A 17,285-nucleotide genomic window follows, 5' to 3' on the forward strand; every position below is an offset into this window, starting at 1 on the left:
AGTGGGCTGGCATCAGAGAGTGGTCTCCTTTGGGTCAGCACATTGCCTGGAACATTGCAGAGAGGGAAAGGTGCCAGAAGGGGCAAAAGCCTTTCTAGCAGGGACGGAAGTGGCAGACAAAGGGAAGGTGCCCAAACAATACGCTGACCTGAGCAAGGTCTTCAGCGAAAGGGAAGCAGATAAACTACCACCGCATAGAGACTTTGACTGCCAAATTAACCTGGTCCCTGGGGCCCAGCTCCCCGTGGGCAAGCTGTACGCCATGTCAGACAGGGAAATGCAGGAGTTAAGGGAGTTTATTGATAAAAACCTGAAGAGGGGCTTCATCAGAGAGTCCAGAGCGGTGGGGGGGAGCCCAGTGTTTTTTGTGGACAAAAAAAACACGGATAAACCCCGGCTTGTAGTGGATTACAGGCGGCTAAATGCCGTGTCAGAACCAGTGACTTTCCCCATGCCCAGGATTGATGACATTTTGACCAGGGTGAGGAAGGGAAAGATATTCACGAAATTGGACCTGAGAGGGGCATACAACCTGATACGAATAAAGAAAGGGGATGAATGGAAAACCACCATGTTCACCCCTTTGGGGGCTTTTGAATATCTCGTTATGCCATTCGGATTACAATCAGGCTCCGCCTGTTTTCAATCGCTCATGAACCATGTCCTGGGACCCTTGCTCTACAAGAATTGCGTGGCCTTCCTCGATGACGTGCTGATATATTCAGAGAATGAGGAGCAGCATGTAAAGGATGTCAGGGAAGTGCTGAGCCAGCTGCAAGCAAACCAGCTGTGGGTGAAATTGGAGAAGTGTCAGTTTCACACCAAGGAGGTGGAATTCCTGGGGTACCGCTTATCAGACAAGGGATTAGCCATGGATCCAGGCAAGGTCCAGGCGGTGCTGGAATGGAAGACACCGAAAACGAAAAAGGATGTGCAAAGGTTCTTAGGGTTTGGGAACTTTTACCGTAAATTCATCAAGAACTTTGCCCACTTAACGGCTCCCATCACGGACTGTCTAAGCAGCAAGAAGAAATTCGTTTGGACGGCGGAGGCGGAGCAAGCATTTGAGGAATTGAAAAGGGCATTCGCTTCGGAAGAACAGCTCCTGCATGTGGATTTACAAAAACCCATGAGAGTGGAAACTGATGCCTCAGACCGGGCGGTGGGGGCGGTGCTGCTTCAGCCAGGGAGCAATAAGTCGGAATGGAGACCTTGTGCCTTCTTTTCGCGTAAGCTGAACAAATCCGAGAGGAACTACACCGTATATGACCGAGAACTACTCGCCATTCACGAAGCGTTCCGGAGATGGAGACACTTACTAATTGGCGCACAGCATAAGGTGCAAGTGTGTACGGACCACAAGAATTTGGAGTATTGGAGAACGGCACGAGTGCTCAACCAACGACAAGTGAGATGGGCCCAGGAGTTTTCCAAATTCCATTTTGAAATCTGCTATGTGCCAGGTCCAGAAAACATCAGAGCGGACGCTCTCTCTCGCAAACCTGAATATTTGGAGGGGGAGGGAGCGCCTGAAGAGAGACATATTATCCCAGAGGACCACTGGGTGTGTGGGGCGGCCTGGGTGGGGCAAAGGGAACTGGTAGAGGGAACGGTAAATGATGAATACGCCCAGGATAAGCTCAGAGGTTTAAGGAGAGAGGGAGAAGACCCCGGAGGTTTTGAAGAAAGAAACGGGGCATTGTATTACAAAGGGGCTCTATATATACCCGAAGGGGAATTGAGGGGGAGAGTACTCAAACAGCTGCACGACAATCCCACAGCGGGGCATTTTGGGCAACACAAGACCATGTGGTTGGTGACCAGGGAGTTTTGGTGGCCCAAGGTGAGGGAGGATGTACGGGAGTATGTGAGAAGGTGTGACCAATGCCAGAGAGCCAAAGGAGAAAGGCGGGCACCAGCGGGGTTATTAGAACCGTTACCCACACCAGAACGACCGTGGGAGGCGGTATCGATAGATTTTATGACGGATCTGCCTAAATCCCAGGGGAAAACCGCCATACTAGTCGTAGTAGACCTGTTAACTAAGATGGGTCACTTTGTAGCTTGCTCACATGCAGTCACGGCGGAAGAGACAGCGAAATTGTTTGTAGAACATATTTTTAGGCTGCATGGCGCCCCCTTGAGGGTGGTCTCCGACAGAGGGAAACAGTTCACGTCCAGATTCTGGAGGAAACTTATGAGCTTGTTGCACGTAGAGGTCAACTTTTCGACTGCCAGGCACCCTGAGACCAATGGGCAGGCGGAGAGGGCAAACGGTATCCTCCAACAATACCTGAGGTGTTATGTCAATGACAGAGAGAACGATTGGGTCGAAAAGTTGGCGCTAGCGGAATTTGCTTACAATAATGCAGAGAATGTGTCCACCGGGATGAGCCCCTTTTTGGCTAATTATGGGTACCACCCCAGGGCGTTTCCAGGGGGAGGAGGGGAGAGATGGAGTGTCCCAGCCGCTGAACATTTTGTAGAAGAAATGGAAGCGATCCATCGTCAACTCCAACTCAACTTAGAAAGGGCCAAAGAAGAATATAAGAGGCAGGCAGACAAGAGCAGAAGGGAAGGTGAAACCATTAGGGTGGGGAGTCAGGTCTGGCTATCAACCCAAGGGTTGCCGTTCAAGGGGGGTTGCAAGAAATTGAGACCCAAAAAATTGGGACCATTTGAGGTCATCCAACAGGTCAACCCAGTGGCTTTCAGACTCCGGTTACCGAACCACATGAAACTGCACCCAGTATTCCACAGGTCATTACTGTCACCATATAGGGGGGAAGGTGAAGGGGTATCCACACGGGGGCCAGCCATAGAAGAAAGGGAAAGCAGCAACCATGTGGCGGAAATCGTCGACTCCAGGTGGAAGGGTAATCAGGTGGAGTATTTGGTCGCGTGGGAAGGGGAACCGGAGTCGGAAAACACCTGGGTGACGGCAGAGGAGGTCCGTGACGAGATCTTGATCGAAACGTTTCACCAAAGGTTCCCCAGGAAACCTCAGCCAATAGTGAGGTTCCGGAGGGAGTACTTTGGCACCACCGACGATGAGGAGGAACTGGAAGGATTCAGGGAATTGGAGTTGGAAGGAGGAACAGACTCCGATGAGGAGGAGTACTTGGAAACCGGTAACAGCAAGAGGTGGAGGGAAGTGTTCGAAACTTCGGAAGATGAGGGAGGTTCATTCAGGGGTTTTGCTCCCTCGCCTCCCGCAGAGGAGGGGAGGGAAGGGGGTGAAGGGGGCCCTGGAGGGGAGGTGGATGTCAGGGAACTGCCATCTGAAACGCAGGAGGTGAAAGGGCTCACAGAGGGTGAGAGAGACCATTCAGCTGAGGAGGGGACCAGCAGGGGGAGAAGTGGAGTTCCAAGGGAAAGTGAGTCGGAGGGAGGGCTCAGAGACACTTCAAGCGAAAACAGTGGGGAGGTTTCAAGACCTCCTGTAGGGACCCCCACGCCTCGCCGGAAACTGTCACGCCGAGAGTCCAGAAGACGCGTTTCCGTTAAGGAGCTTTTATGCTGGAAGAAGTTCCGTAAACGCCCACTGTCCGATTCAACGAGCGACTGATGGAGCCATGCTTAAGGAGCTCCGTCAGAGACAGAGGTTTGTGGACTTAGCCAAACTCTGAGGGACTAGGATTTTACGCACAAGCAGCTCACCATCCCATCACACCTGTGGACCATAATTAAACATAGGATGTGGTTGATCTTTGTTAGGGCACTGTGGCAGGGTTGGTTTCATGTGTTTGGCAATGGACTGGGCAGATATGCTGAAGGTTAACTGTTAAGTAAACTTGTGGCTTTAGCTTTACAAAGTACTCTGCACTTTGGAAGGTTTCCTTCAGCCAGTTACTGAAATAGAGATCCACATTCATAGCCGTGAGGATTATAGCCATCATGACCATAGCTTGTTATTTCTGTACACAAATGCAGCTTATATTTCACAGCTGTGTATAAATGTATGCATGCAAAGGCCAAGAGATAACAGTGATCAGAAATGACAAGGTTTTCTGCAGCAGTATTTCAGTGTTTAGGAGAATATTATACTTGGGTTTGCAGTATAACATGGTTACTACCATTGAATGAAGATGCTTATCCTTACTGTGATGAATTTGGAGATACACAAAAGGCATCATTTTACCACTGTTACTTTGCATTCCTTCTTTTATACACATGAAGTATTTCTTACTTATAACAATTAAGCCACCTAATGAATGACTATTATATATGAAATACTATTTTTATTGGGTTGTATTCAGCTAAAACTTACTCAGCGTAGACCCATTGAAATGCATGAACTTAGTTGTGTCCATTAATTTTTGTGGGTCTACTCTGAGTAGGACTAACATTGAATACCAGTCATAGTCTCTGGTTTACTGAACTGCATTTGCTAAGCCTAAATTGTTATACATCATAGTATTTGTACACCCCTTAGCTGTATGTATCAATTTATATAAATATGAATCTATATTTAAGAATTCTGCATCTCTCACATACTTGCATATCTGCATGTTTATGGCTTGTGAATTAATGTTTTCAAGAATTGAATTTTACTTTTCCATGATGTTTTCTCAAGCAAGTTAATACTGCCTTTTGCAGTTATGCCAGATCTTGTAGTTTTCTATACTATGCCTGAACAATTTTAAGCCATGATCCCGTGGAATTATTAATGTTCTGTTATAGGCTGTTGTGGACCTGGTGCAACCAGTTGAATGCAGTGGTTGCCTCTCTCTACATCCTATGGATTTTTATGAAATATCTCTTAGTTTTGTAAAGCCATGAACACATAACAAAAGCATGAATATAGGATCTCTATGAAGGAAAATGAGAATAAACTATAACAAGCTTCAAAATATATTATAGCTGGCATCTACATCCCAGCAAAATCAATGGAATGCTCCTATGTATTTAATGATACTGGGTTCTTACCCACTGTATTTAGGTTTCCGAAAGCTTGAGAGATCAGTTTAGATATAGCTGGCGGTACAGTATAGTGAATTTGTAAAACCAGTCTTTGTACAGAACTTACATATTGATGATTATATACATTAATGTTGGCAAGTCTTTCTTTTACTGTCTATTTTAAAGCAATTATCTGCAAGCAATAACAAATCTATTGTTCTTCTTGCTCAGTTACTTAGCGTGATTTTTAGTCACTTTTAATGATTTCTGGTTGTAAAAAGAATAATTTGTTGCATAGAAGTCTCACCATAGTTTATGATTCTTGAAAAGCACCAGAAACTGTTGTAACAACAGTTCCTGGGTAAGAGTGCAACACTAATTGTGTAATTATCTCAAGGATTAACACTTGGATCTTAAGAGCAACTCCGGCTCATAAGGGGCTGGATGCAATTTCTGTTTTTTTGTCTTTGAATGATAGACCCCATGCCCCAACACAAACTGCTTTTGAAGCTACCCTCATTTTTGAATGCACTTCTCCCATCCCATGTAAAAAAATGGTTTTTGACAAAATCTAAAGTCTCCTTGGATCTTGGTTCATGAGTCTTTATATTCTAGCCCCTGGCTACAAGTATAAATTTTGTGTGCTAGCTAGGTTTTTACTAGATAATCTTCATTTGTTTAAGTTTCAAAATTACATATTCAGCTGCTCCAACAGGAAAAAAGGCTCCCAAAACTTCTTGCAACTGCAAGCAGCTATATGATATGTGAATCAAATTCATAGGATTGGAAGGAAAGTTGTATTGGAAGTGACAGGTGCCACAAAGTTTATTTAGGACAACCTCAGATGTGTCTGTTAGTCTCATAATGTTTGCCTAATATATGTTCAGCTATAGCACTTCCTGCTTTAGAACCTTGTGTTACACCAATATTACTCTCTGTGCTCCTTCAACTACAAATTGGATGAACAGACAGTGACACTTTTTCAATATTATTACATTAAACCAAGTGGATTTTGATTGATAACCTAATATTCAACTAATGCAAAACATCAATCATGGCAAGTATATTAATTATTTAATATTGCAGTCTAATTCAGAAATCGATGTGCTGCATGAGGGGAAGGGAAACTCGCTGTTCCCAGAAGACTTAAGACAGGGAATGATTAAAAAAAAAAGACCTGCTATACTCTCGTGTGTTAGCTCGATGCTAATCTTTATTCATTTGCCAATAATCTCTTCCCATTTTCCACTTCAGGACCATTTTATCAGTTTTGAGATCTATAATTGAATTAAGTCTGCTTTCAGCACAGAGCAAAAAGAGTTGCACAAATATTGATGAAGTCATGACAGGGACAGCACAGGAGACAGACCACTGAAGAGGACAGATTTGATGCCATTAGCTGGATGCTCCCTGTATCAGTGACCTAGGCCCTGCTTCCTAGCAATTAAGTTCATTAGGACCTTTGGCACCAAACAGTATAAATACAGGGCTTGAATTCTCTTTTAATAATGCATGATGTGGTAAAGTAACTTTCGATTATTATAATAAGGGTTTGAATCCAACTTTTTCTGTGATGATTTTTTAAAAATGTAAGTTAGGCAAGTACGCATATTTGCTTCAGGGTGGCTTTTTAGGGGGCACCTGAATAAAAAGCGTTACTAAAATATATACTGAACCCTCTAGGATGTATTTAAATAACTGTACAGTTAGGATTGTGCCTGTACAGCAAAGTTGTAATTTGCAGTTACTGCTGTACCGTAATCACATATTTGCGTCAGTCGGGTGCTGGAGTTTTCTTATTGTAATTTGTCCGAGTGGCAAATCATGCCTATGTACATAGTCTAAGCCCAGCCCCTCATCCCTTCTCATCCACAGGAAACAACATCCTTCAGTGCTACCTCTAGACCAGGCATGGCCAAACTTGGTCCTCCAGATGTTTTGGGACTACAACTCCCATCATCCCTAGCTAACAGGACCAGTGGACAGGGATGATGGGAATTGTAGTCCCAGAACATCTGGAGGGCCAAGTCTGGCCATGCCTGCTCTAGACCTTTTTATACCCTTTCCCCAGCCCTGTCTCTTTACCATACCCAAAATTTCTCCACCTAATGGCTGTGAAGATCAACTGAGTATTAGAAGTAAGGCTCCTTTAAGTCAACTGTCCACCTGTTATGCCACTCAATATTCAGTAAGAGCCGTTTGACAGTGGTACAGTCTCCCACATGAGGTTGTGGACTCTCCTTTATTAGAGGTTTTTAAGCAGAGATTGAATGGTCAACTGTCACAAATGCTTTTGTTGAGATTCCTGCATTGCAGGGGGTTGGACTAAATGATCCTTTGGGTCCCCCTCCAAGTCTGTGATTCTGTGATTCTATTCCCTACTTAACCTTGAAACCTGCCTTGTCTGGATTAAGCTTCACCTGCTACCTCTAGTACTTCGCAAATTACAGAGACCGGGTCAGAATCTCCACTGCTTCCTTGGAATCAGATCAAAAGGAGAAAGGGTTAGGTGGGATGGAGAGAAAGAACAACAAAGGGCACAAGAGGGGACCTTATTGGATACCATATGCCAATGGCCATAGCATCAACTTGTCATTCAGAAAGGCTCAGACTAGTGTAAAACAGTGCACCCAGAAACCATTATACTGTAGTTGATGACATAAAAAGCATCTCAGAGGGCCAGCAGAACCAACAGTAGAATCAGCTCCTTGTGTACATCAAATTAGCTTCTTCTGTATGTACGTGTGTATCCATTCAGCTGGTGTTAGAAATGTGTAATTTGTAATAACTATTTTAGTTTGATGTTGAGAATACTTAGTTTTGTTACAGTATGCCTGGGTAGGAAACACAAATATATGCCTTCCTCGCTGCATTTGTCTTGTCACTCAATTAAATAAATCATCATCCATTAATATTATGCATTTTAGTTGATTAACGTGCAAATTTATACAAATTGAATCTGAATATAACAATAGTGCTGAAGAAGAAAAAAAGAATTTTACTTTTGTTCTTGGATGATGGAAATGTTTCCTTCTGATATAAATTGATGGTTTTCTGACTAACTCATAATGATGAAGAAAATGGAATTGTGCATGACTGCCGTTCTGCCATTTAGTGTATTTATATTTTCTTATAATTATATTATTATTATTTAAACAATTCATATATTAAAACAAACATACTCAGAAGACGGTATGACTTTCTCTCCTTTTTCAACTTTCCAAGTTGCACATAAATAATTGCAGACAAAGGTTTGGCATCTATTTATAACTTTTTGTTCTTCTGTTACAGGGATGCTGGAAACATCAAAGCTGGATTAGAACATCTGGTAAGTTCTAATTTTCTCTTGAATATTTGCATCATCTTTGATATCTGCATTCCAAATGAACACTTTTGAATGAGCTTTGAATACCTTGAATTGAGAAAGTCAACCATTTCCCAGAGGGTCAGCTTACTGTTATTATGTGAAGGCACTTACATTTTCATTTATCTTACGTTTCAAGGGATTTTAATTTTTTTAAATTACTTTTTTTTTTTGATGTAGAGATGAAATGAAATGGACTGTAATCCTTGGATTGATGATTGCCTTAATTATAAACAAAAAGTTGTTTGGTGTTGGATTTTTGGCATATCCTGATCTGAGAACAGTAAACTTGTACTTTAAAACACATTCAAATTTTGCATGCATAAATATGGCATTTCAGTAATTTGAGATCTCTGAAATAAGTACGCAGCTTTGTTTTAACAATGCCTTTATACTATGAATTGTGTTGACATTTAAATTCTATTAAGTTCTAAGATATACAGTACACAGAATTCAAATTATTTAAGTAAGCATATTGTAATTGTGAGTAAAAGCTTAGTGTTAAATACAGTTATATTGTTGTCAGACAGAAAAAAGCTTATCTCCCGAGTTTACGCCCATAAGACTCAGAAACGTGAGGCGTTAGGAGTCTAATGTTGTTTATTGCAAAGCAATAGGTTACAGTCGGATTGTTCCGCAAAACTGCAACCCCGCCTGGTGGTCCATGCAGTGGTATTTATAAAATTTCAAACAAAGCATTTCAATTTCCACCAATCATATACATCCTTACCTTATTTCACATTTAATACACATGTGCAATTAGCACTGGCAGTTTCTGCTGATTAAGTTCTGATTCCCACCATGTTCTGTTACATTGTGTTAGTGTGCATGTTGGGATCCTGTGTTACATGTAGCCATTTGCACCATGTAGCAATTGGGGGGGGGCAACTTGCAAAATCATCAGTTTCATAAAGTAACAGGCTACCATAACTACTCTATTAGAAGCACACTCAAAGATTTACAGGGGTACACATTATCACATTTATTGTGGTCCTTTGGGCCACTGCCACACTATCACAAGCTTGATACATATCATATGTCATATGTTAACAGTTATTATGAGAATGTTACATTTTAATGACTACTTGGGTCCAAAGAACTTTAGCCAGAGTTCCTTTCAGACAATTGGACTTTCTTGCCCACTTTTCACTTCAGCCCCTTGTGCCTTATTAAAATAAACTTCTGAGGGGCAGGGGACCCTCAAGAATTCTTTGTAAAGTTGTGCAGAAATTATTCTGTTTGTGTGTCTGAGAGACAGAGAGAAACTTGATGGATATATGAGCTAGCCCTGCTATCTTAAACTAGTTGAAGTGCCTTCTATTTGACCAAGAGGCTTTTTGGATCCAAGTTAATTTTCGAGGCTTTTTGTTAAAATTAAAGATCCATTTTGTTTGTGTGTGAGTTTTCTCCCCCATTCAATGTATAACCTGATGTGGATGATTTATTTGTTTTATATCCTACCCTTTTCCCTGAAGTAGCCCAGGGTGTCAGATGCCACAATAAAAAAAACATAGTTCAAACAACTATAGTTCAAACAACCTTAATTTTTTTTTTTAAAAGACAGTCTCAACCAGTGATTTCGGGGTTGACAGGAATGGTGTATTCTAGCCATCAAATGCCTGGGTAAACAGGAATGCTTTAAAATTTCTTCTTAAAGTCAATAATGAGGAAGACAGGTGGAACTCAATCAGGAGGGCATTCCACAAGTTGGAAACTACCATTGAAAAGGCCCTGCCATCCAGGCAACCCCCATTGATGACAACACTAATCAGGACTTCCTTGCTGATTGTAGGGTCTTCAAGCCAGTTAGAGCTTATGCTAGTACAGCAAGCCCACAACTTACTCAGAGATTATATTCTGGGGATTGCTCGTAAAACCAAAATCGTGTATAGTTAAAGCACACTGGATGCAATAGATGGTGGGATTGCCAAAGTCTTTTTCCTGGAATGCCCAGTTCCTTAAAAAACAAAACAAAACTTATTTTGCCAAGCTCTTGAAGCTGAATGCACACAAGTTAATGTGCGTAAACTGTGGGTTTACTGTACTAACACCTTGAATTTGGCTCAAGAGCTCACTGCCAGCCAGTGCAGTGCTTTCAGGACCATTGATCCGTTGTTCTATCAGGCGGTGCCCCCACTTACCAGCCTAGTAGCCTCATTCTGTACTAGCTGCAGCCTCTGGACCATCATCAAGGGCAAGCTCACATATAGCAATTACAGTAGTCCGGATGGGAGGTCATCAGAGCATGGGCAACTGAAATTAGTACAGTGAGTGCTTTATATTGTTTCAGTTTTCCAGTGTAGCTGGTATTTCCCCTTGTTAACACTATTTTTTTTAAGCCCTTGGTGTTCCTCCTTTACCAGTTTTTAAACCACCACTTTCACTCGCTCAGTGTGCCTCCCTTCTCACTCCCATGCCACTGCTGTTGTCCAACCTGACTTCTCTTTTGCTCCCCTATCCCCCCTGACTTCATGCAAATCCAGAGTTGTGATGAGGCTTTCTGAAACCTCCAGTGGGGGCTGTCCCAGTGCAAATATATTATAGGGAGAAACATTAATGAAATTACCTAAAAAAAACTTAGCTTCAGAAAGTCTTGGACAGTCGTCTTGCAAAATAGAATGCTGATTTATAGCTTTTTAAAAGGTTTTGTTTATGATTTTACAGTATAGAAGCATAAGTGCTCATACATTGGTTTTTTTTGTCAAGAAGAACAATAACAAGTACCCATTATTAACCTTCCCCTTTCCCCCTTGAAAGTGTGAGGTAACCAACATTAACTAGTTTGCTAGTTTGTATTTTTGTTTGTACATTATCTGTGTTATATAGTTTTCAGTTTGTTGAGAATATATGGGGAAATGCCTTTTATGTAGGGGTTAAGTTGACTACTGTAAAGTAGGAAATTATCTAACAGTAGTAAATTATATAATTTTGTTTATTTTAGAATAGAAATAGAAATACTTTATCACTGTACCACTTGTTTACAGTGAGATTAAACGAGACCCCCCATCTCTCAGTCCTTGTTATACTCTCTGTGCTGTCGTATGACCACCATCCTCGAACGTCAGCCGCAATGTTACTGTCTTCCATTCAGCAGCCTCATGGCCCACGGGTAGAAACTGTTCTTTAACCTGTTGGTGCAGCTTATCATGCTTTTATATCTCCTGCCCGAGGAGGAGCATGATATCGTGTGCTGTCTTCCCCACCCTCTGTAGGGACTTTCTGTCCATGGCTGTCAAACCAGTGTACCACACCGTAATACAGTGTGAGAGGATACTTTCTACCGTGGACCGATAGAAGGAAATCATCAGTAGCTGTCTAACATTGTTCTTTCGCAAGACCCTAAGGAAATGAAGTCTCTCTTGCGCCTTCCTAACCACCTGGGCTGTATTGACCTTCCAAGTAAGGTCTTCACTAAGATGGACTCACAGGAATTTAAAGGAAGAGACTCTCTCCACACAGCCCCCCGATATACAACGGGGCTAGCTCCCTTCTCTTCCTCTGAAAGTCCAACACCATCTCCTTTGTCTTGCCAATGTTTTAGGTACAGATTGTTCTCTGAGACCATGTGGATACCTTTTGAACACCCCCCCCCCCCGTACGCAGATTCATCTCCGCCTGTAATTAAACCCATTATGGTGGTGTCATGAGCAAACTTAATAATCACAGTAGATGGGTAGGATGAAATGCAATCATATGTATACAATGAATACAGGTATGGACTTAGCACGCATCCCTGTGGAGTGCCAGTGCTGAGCTTCAGGGAGGTAGATGTAACAGGCCCAATCCTCACTATTTGTGTCCGATCTCTCAGAAAGTCTTTAATCCAATCACAGATGTTAGAGGAAAGGTCCAAGTCCCTTAACTTTCCGATGAGAATGTCCAGAAGGATGGTATTGAAAGCTGAGCTATAATCAATAAACAGCATTCTGACATAATTCCCCGGTCTCTCCAGATGACTCGCTGCAAGGTGAAAAGCTGTAGCAATGGCATCATCTGTTGACCTATTTCTCCTATACGTAGGTGAACTGGTGTTTATCCAAGTCCTGTGGAAAACATGTTCTAAGGTGTTGAAGGATCAATCTCTCGAAGCATTTCATCACTACAGATGTTAATGCAATGGGTCTATAGTCATTTAGGCAGTTAATTGCTGTTTTCTTTGGGACTGGGATAATGGTGGCCGCTTTCAAACATGATGGAACACAAACAGTTTGCAGAGAGATGTTAAAAATCCTCTCAAGACCCCTGCTAATTGATTGGCGCAATTTTTTACCACTACTCCCAGCACCCCATCTGGGCCAGCAGCTTTGCTGGGATTCACCGCCCGCAATGCAGCTTTCACTTGATGGTCATATAGACCTGTTAACTCAAATGTAAATGAATAGCTTCATTTACATTACTGTAAATTAGATTCTGTTACTTTTGTAAAATAACAGAAAACTAGAGACTTTCAAATGCCACTGTAGTATCATGAGTTTACTTTGGGAAGATGTTTCTGATGTGGTTTTTTGACCAAAAAAAGTGAAGAAAAAAAGTTCTTTTTTTAAAAAGAAGAGAAAAGTTCTGAAATTGCAGAATTGGTCTTCTGTCATGAGCACTTGGGAGAAAAAGCTTCTATTGTGATTTCAGACTATTACTCCTCAAGTGTAAAGAATCACTTAGACAAGTCTTTGGGAGTGTTGTATCAGCAACGGGCCTTAGAGATGAAGAGTTATAATTAAATTTTTAAGAATAAGATTGAAAACAATTGAATTTGAGTGATACTAAGATTAGCTAAGGTATTATCCTTCAACTGTAGTAGATATTCCTGGTTAGTTCTTTACCTCTATATTTTTCTCTATTAATAACAGTTGAGCCATACCTTTTTCTAAATGGAAAAATTGATCTCCTTCAACCTCTCCTAGTCTGACATTTTAGAACAATGACCGACTTGTCCTTGTGGTCAAGAAAAGAAATTTCACCATTTCAGGAGTGGCAGACTGTCATTAATAGCTTATTAGCCCTTGAGTGATTTGTGTATAGTCACTGCCTTTCAGCAATGTAGACATTCCCCTTGTAACATGTTAATCAATAACCACCAAGATGGGCTGCTGGGCAACATGCTTCATGTATCTTGGGCAGTAAAAGTATTCATAAGCTTCACTGCTACTGGAACAGGTAGGATTGGTCAACCCATCCTCTCATGGCCCTATAAACTTCTTCCTGGGTTTTTGTATGTATTATATGATTTTTATTTGTGTATATGGCTTTTGTTCAATTGGTATGTTTTGGGCATTATCCTGGGTGGAAATCCTAGGTAGATAATAAAGACACCCTCCACTTCCTTTAGATTAATCATTGTCAAAGAAAGGAAACCTGAGATCTTAGAGCACTCTTGAAAGAAGTTTAAGCTTTGGTGAGCCTCCAAGAAGCAAGTTATAGGGGCAACCCAAAGCAGCATTTTATCTATTAATTTCTTATAGTGGGAATAATCCAGTGAAGTGCTTCTGCTAGCACAAGGAGGTTTCTTCTGCTCATGCACCCCTTAAATCTGTTCTGGGGTTTTCTGCAATCCTCTGGAGCAAATTTGGGGAAGGCACACAGAGAGAGAAGGAGGGAGAAGTTCCACTGTGCAAGAAGTAGCCCTTTGCTGGCTACTGTCCAATTAAAGCAATTCTTAATTAAAACTAAAAATACCTGACTACAGCATTGAATTAAATATATGAGAATTATGGATATCAAGTCCCAATTAAAACAAAATTAGAGCTCTTGAATATAAAGAAAAGACATTTTTGTGATATAAAAGGAACTCTTGTGTATCAGCATTTGGAAGAAGGAAGAAAATGTTTTTGGAAAATATAGGATTTTTTTCAATATAAAATGTAATTTGGCATAAAAAGGTGTTAAGAAAATTAGGCACTAATTTTCTAAGAAGGTAATTGTTTAGCAAACAGCATCATTACATGTTAAAATTGTTTAATTTATTTATTTATGAATCTCTTACATTCTTGGCTATCCCTACCACATACAGTCAATGCATTTTTATACCCCAAGCAAACTGCTTGCATGAATTATTGAAATAGTCATTAGATGTTGTTTGCAATGTTAATGTGCACAAATAATTTTATTTTAGTAGATCTTTTATAGATTTTGTTTGAATATGGTGTTGCTGTTGTATTATACCGGCTAGGTCTCTTGGAGTTCACTGGAATAATAACAGCATTTCCAATGCCGTATAGTAACTTTTAAAAAACAACGTGATGCCTAGAGACACTCAGCTTCATTTAATTGTCCTTACTGAGATTAATAAGTGGTCTGTTCCATATCCCACTTAAGTCAAACCGCTTGATTTTAGTCAGTTACCAGTGGTTTTAATAGCAATGAAGTGGTTTTAATAATTGTATTTTAGTCTATTGTTATTATTTTATTTATTTAAAACATTAGTGTTCCTTTACAATATGGAACAAATGCAAATATCCAGTTGCTAAAATCAGCAAAAGATATTATAGAAAACAATTCCCTAGAACTTGACTATTTTTAATGGGAAATGGTCTAAATGTTCGGTTATTTCAGGGGGTTGGACTTGGTGAGCTTTGTGGGTACCTTCCAACCCTACATTTCTTAAGATTCTGTGATTCCATGATAGGCAGCATCTGACCTGATATCATATAATGGAGGTTCCTGGAACATGAAACAAAAACACTGAGGGAGCTTGGGCCCAAGAGAAAGCAGTCTGTGAGATATGTAGGTCCCAGGATGTGGTTTTGAGTTAGTTTGTTTCAAACAAACCTATTGTCAGAGGCTCAGGAGCAGAAGCACAGGGGAGAGAGCAAATAGAGAGCGGAGGAGAGGAATCCGAGGGGAGCGTAGGGGAATATGACAGTGACCCGAGAGATTCCATGAGCTTCTCCAGCGAATCAGAAGATTCCCAGAAGGGGAAGGGCAAGGGGGGTCCCAGGGGGGACGCACCAGAAGCAAGGGGCCAGCGGGGACTCCCAAGGGAGCAGCGGAGGATCAGGACCAGCTCGCCCACCAGAGCGCAGTGGGGGGGAAGAGTCACATGAGTCAGGACCAGCCTCTCCTCCAGCGGGGAGAGAAGATGAGTCAGGGATGACCACGCCCCCATCGGAAAGTGGGGAAACGGAGGGAAGGTCAGGTCCAGCTAGCCTCCCCGAAGGAGGGAGCAGTGACACAAGTGTAACGGTCAGAAGGAAAGTGGGAGGCTGCGCGCGCGCGCCAAGTTCAAATGTGCAGGAGCGCGGGACAGCAGAAAACCCGGATTGGGAGCCAGGTCCTAAAGCCTGAAGGAGGGAGGTGGAAGAGTCAGGGGACTCAGCGTCAGAGGAGTCTAGGAAGGGTGAGACCCCGACTAGCAGGCGGACCCAGAGAAGGAAGGAACAGAGGAAGAGGTGGAGTAAGGCTAGAATCTTAAACTGGTGTCAGGGGGGAGGAGATTCAGATGGAGCTTCGGCGGTCTGAGGTTACAGACGTAGCGTTGCACGCTGCGCGTGTGGAAGTGAAACTGAACTTCAATAAAGACTTTTATACTAAAGAACGAAGCAGCGTTGGTCTTGTGTGAGCTGGGACCTTGGGCAGCGCTGACACCTATACTTAGCGTTAACTGCAAATTAGACACCTTCCAAAATTAAGAAAACGTACTAATAACACTAATAGTAATAACTAAAACAGATTGCAGCTGGAAATCATCATCATCATCTTTGTAAGTATAACGTGTGTTAAAGTTAATAGGTAACTAATCCATGTGTAAAAGGTAAAAAGGTAAAGGGACCCCTGACCATTAGGTCTAGTCGTGGCTGACTCTGGGGTTGTGCGCTCATCTCGCTTTATTGGCCGAGGGAGCCGGCATACAGCTTCCGGGTCATGTGGTCAGCATGACTAAGCCGCTTCTGGTGAACCAGAGCAGCACACGGAAACGCCGTTTACCTTCCCGCCGGAACGGTACCTATTTATCTACTTGCACTTTGACGTGCTTTCTGCGAATTGCCACTCCCTTTCTCGCACCATAGGGAGCCTGTGGCCCTCCAGTCAGTGGCCTCCAATTCCCATCTGCCCCAGTCAGGAATGATGGGAGTTTTAGTCTAGCGACATCTGGAGAGTTACAGGGTCCCTGCTGTAAAGGATATTCAAGTGGTCATGCTAGTCCTCACCCCAAGCTACATAGTTATACATCACTTGCTTTTTCACCACTTGATTGAATGATTATGCAGCACCTGATTGCAGCTGCAGGTGTTTCCTGAATGAAGGGCTTTGTATTCAGAGTGATGTGGTAGCTCATTCAGACGTGCATCTTGCAGTTATCAAGTGGTGGGCAGCCATGTATGAACCAGCACCCTGAATAAGACATACTCTGTCAGAAAACTGTCACTGGCAGAAAAGATACCCCCAATTTTTAATAACTTTGAAACCAAGAGCATCTTATCATTCAAGTACAGCTAATACCTTCCACTCGGTTCTGTTGTTTCCTTGAAGCAGCTGGATCCTGCTCACACACACACACACTCTATATGAATTTCTTTTTATTTCAAGGAAGCTTCTGTCATGGAGAGAATTGTAAGTTGTCATATGTAATTGGCTAGCATGAATCCCGGGGTTCGGAAACCACTTGCACCCGCCTCTTTCAGTGTTTTGTAATACACACCCGTCTGTTATGCTCACTATATTCCTGAGAGGCTAAGTTGAGGAGCCACCCTGTTAAGTCTTCTCAATATGTTTATTTGGTTTTGCTTTTATAGTTGGATTACAAAATCATTGTCCATTGTGCTAATGAATAAATTGAATTAGACTGAAAAGGTGTGCTTGAGTTAATACTAGGATTGAGTATCCCTCATTATTAATTTGGGGTTAGAGCCTTTTCAATAAAAGCTTCCAATCTATCTTAATTTGTGTATAAGGAATGGGGGGGGGGGATAAAACTAAAGCTGGCCTTTCCCTTTTACAGTAAATTTGTTTGTTGTGCTGTATCTTACACTTAATATCTCAAAACAACATCTATGTTGAGTTTTGATAATATGCAAATACATTT

General features: G+C 42.0%; 1 protein-coding gene across 4 annotated transcripts in view; it reads left to right on the top strand.

Annotated features, from left to right (window-relative positions):
* RSRC1 (arginine and serine rich coiled-coil 1) overlaps nt 1-17,285 on the top strand; it is a 167,319-nt gene that overhangs the window by 61,233 nt on the left and 88,801 nt on the right. For all 4 annotated transcript variants that reach the window (XM_053390369.1, XM_053390371.1, XM_053390370.1 and 1 more), the window contains exon 5: nt 8,194-8,230. In XM_053390369.1, the coding sequence (XP_053246344.1) occupies nt 8,194-8,230 (37 nt within the window). The remainder of the gene's footprint in view (nt 1-8,193; nt 8,231-17,285) is intronic.

The sequence above is a fragment of the Podarcis raffonei genome, chromosome 5, assembly GCF_027172205.1.
Source record: "Podarcis raffonei isolate rPodRaf1 chromosome 5, rPodRaf1.pri, whole genome shotgun sequence".
Classification (NCBI taxonomy): Eukaryota; Metazoa; Chordata; class Lepidosauria; order Squamata; family Lacertidae; genus Podarcis; species Podarcis raffonei.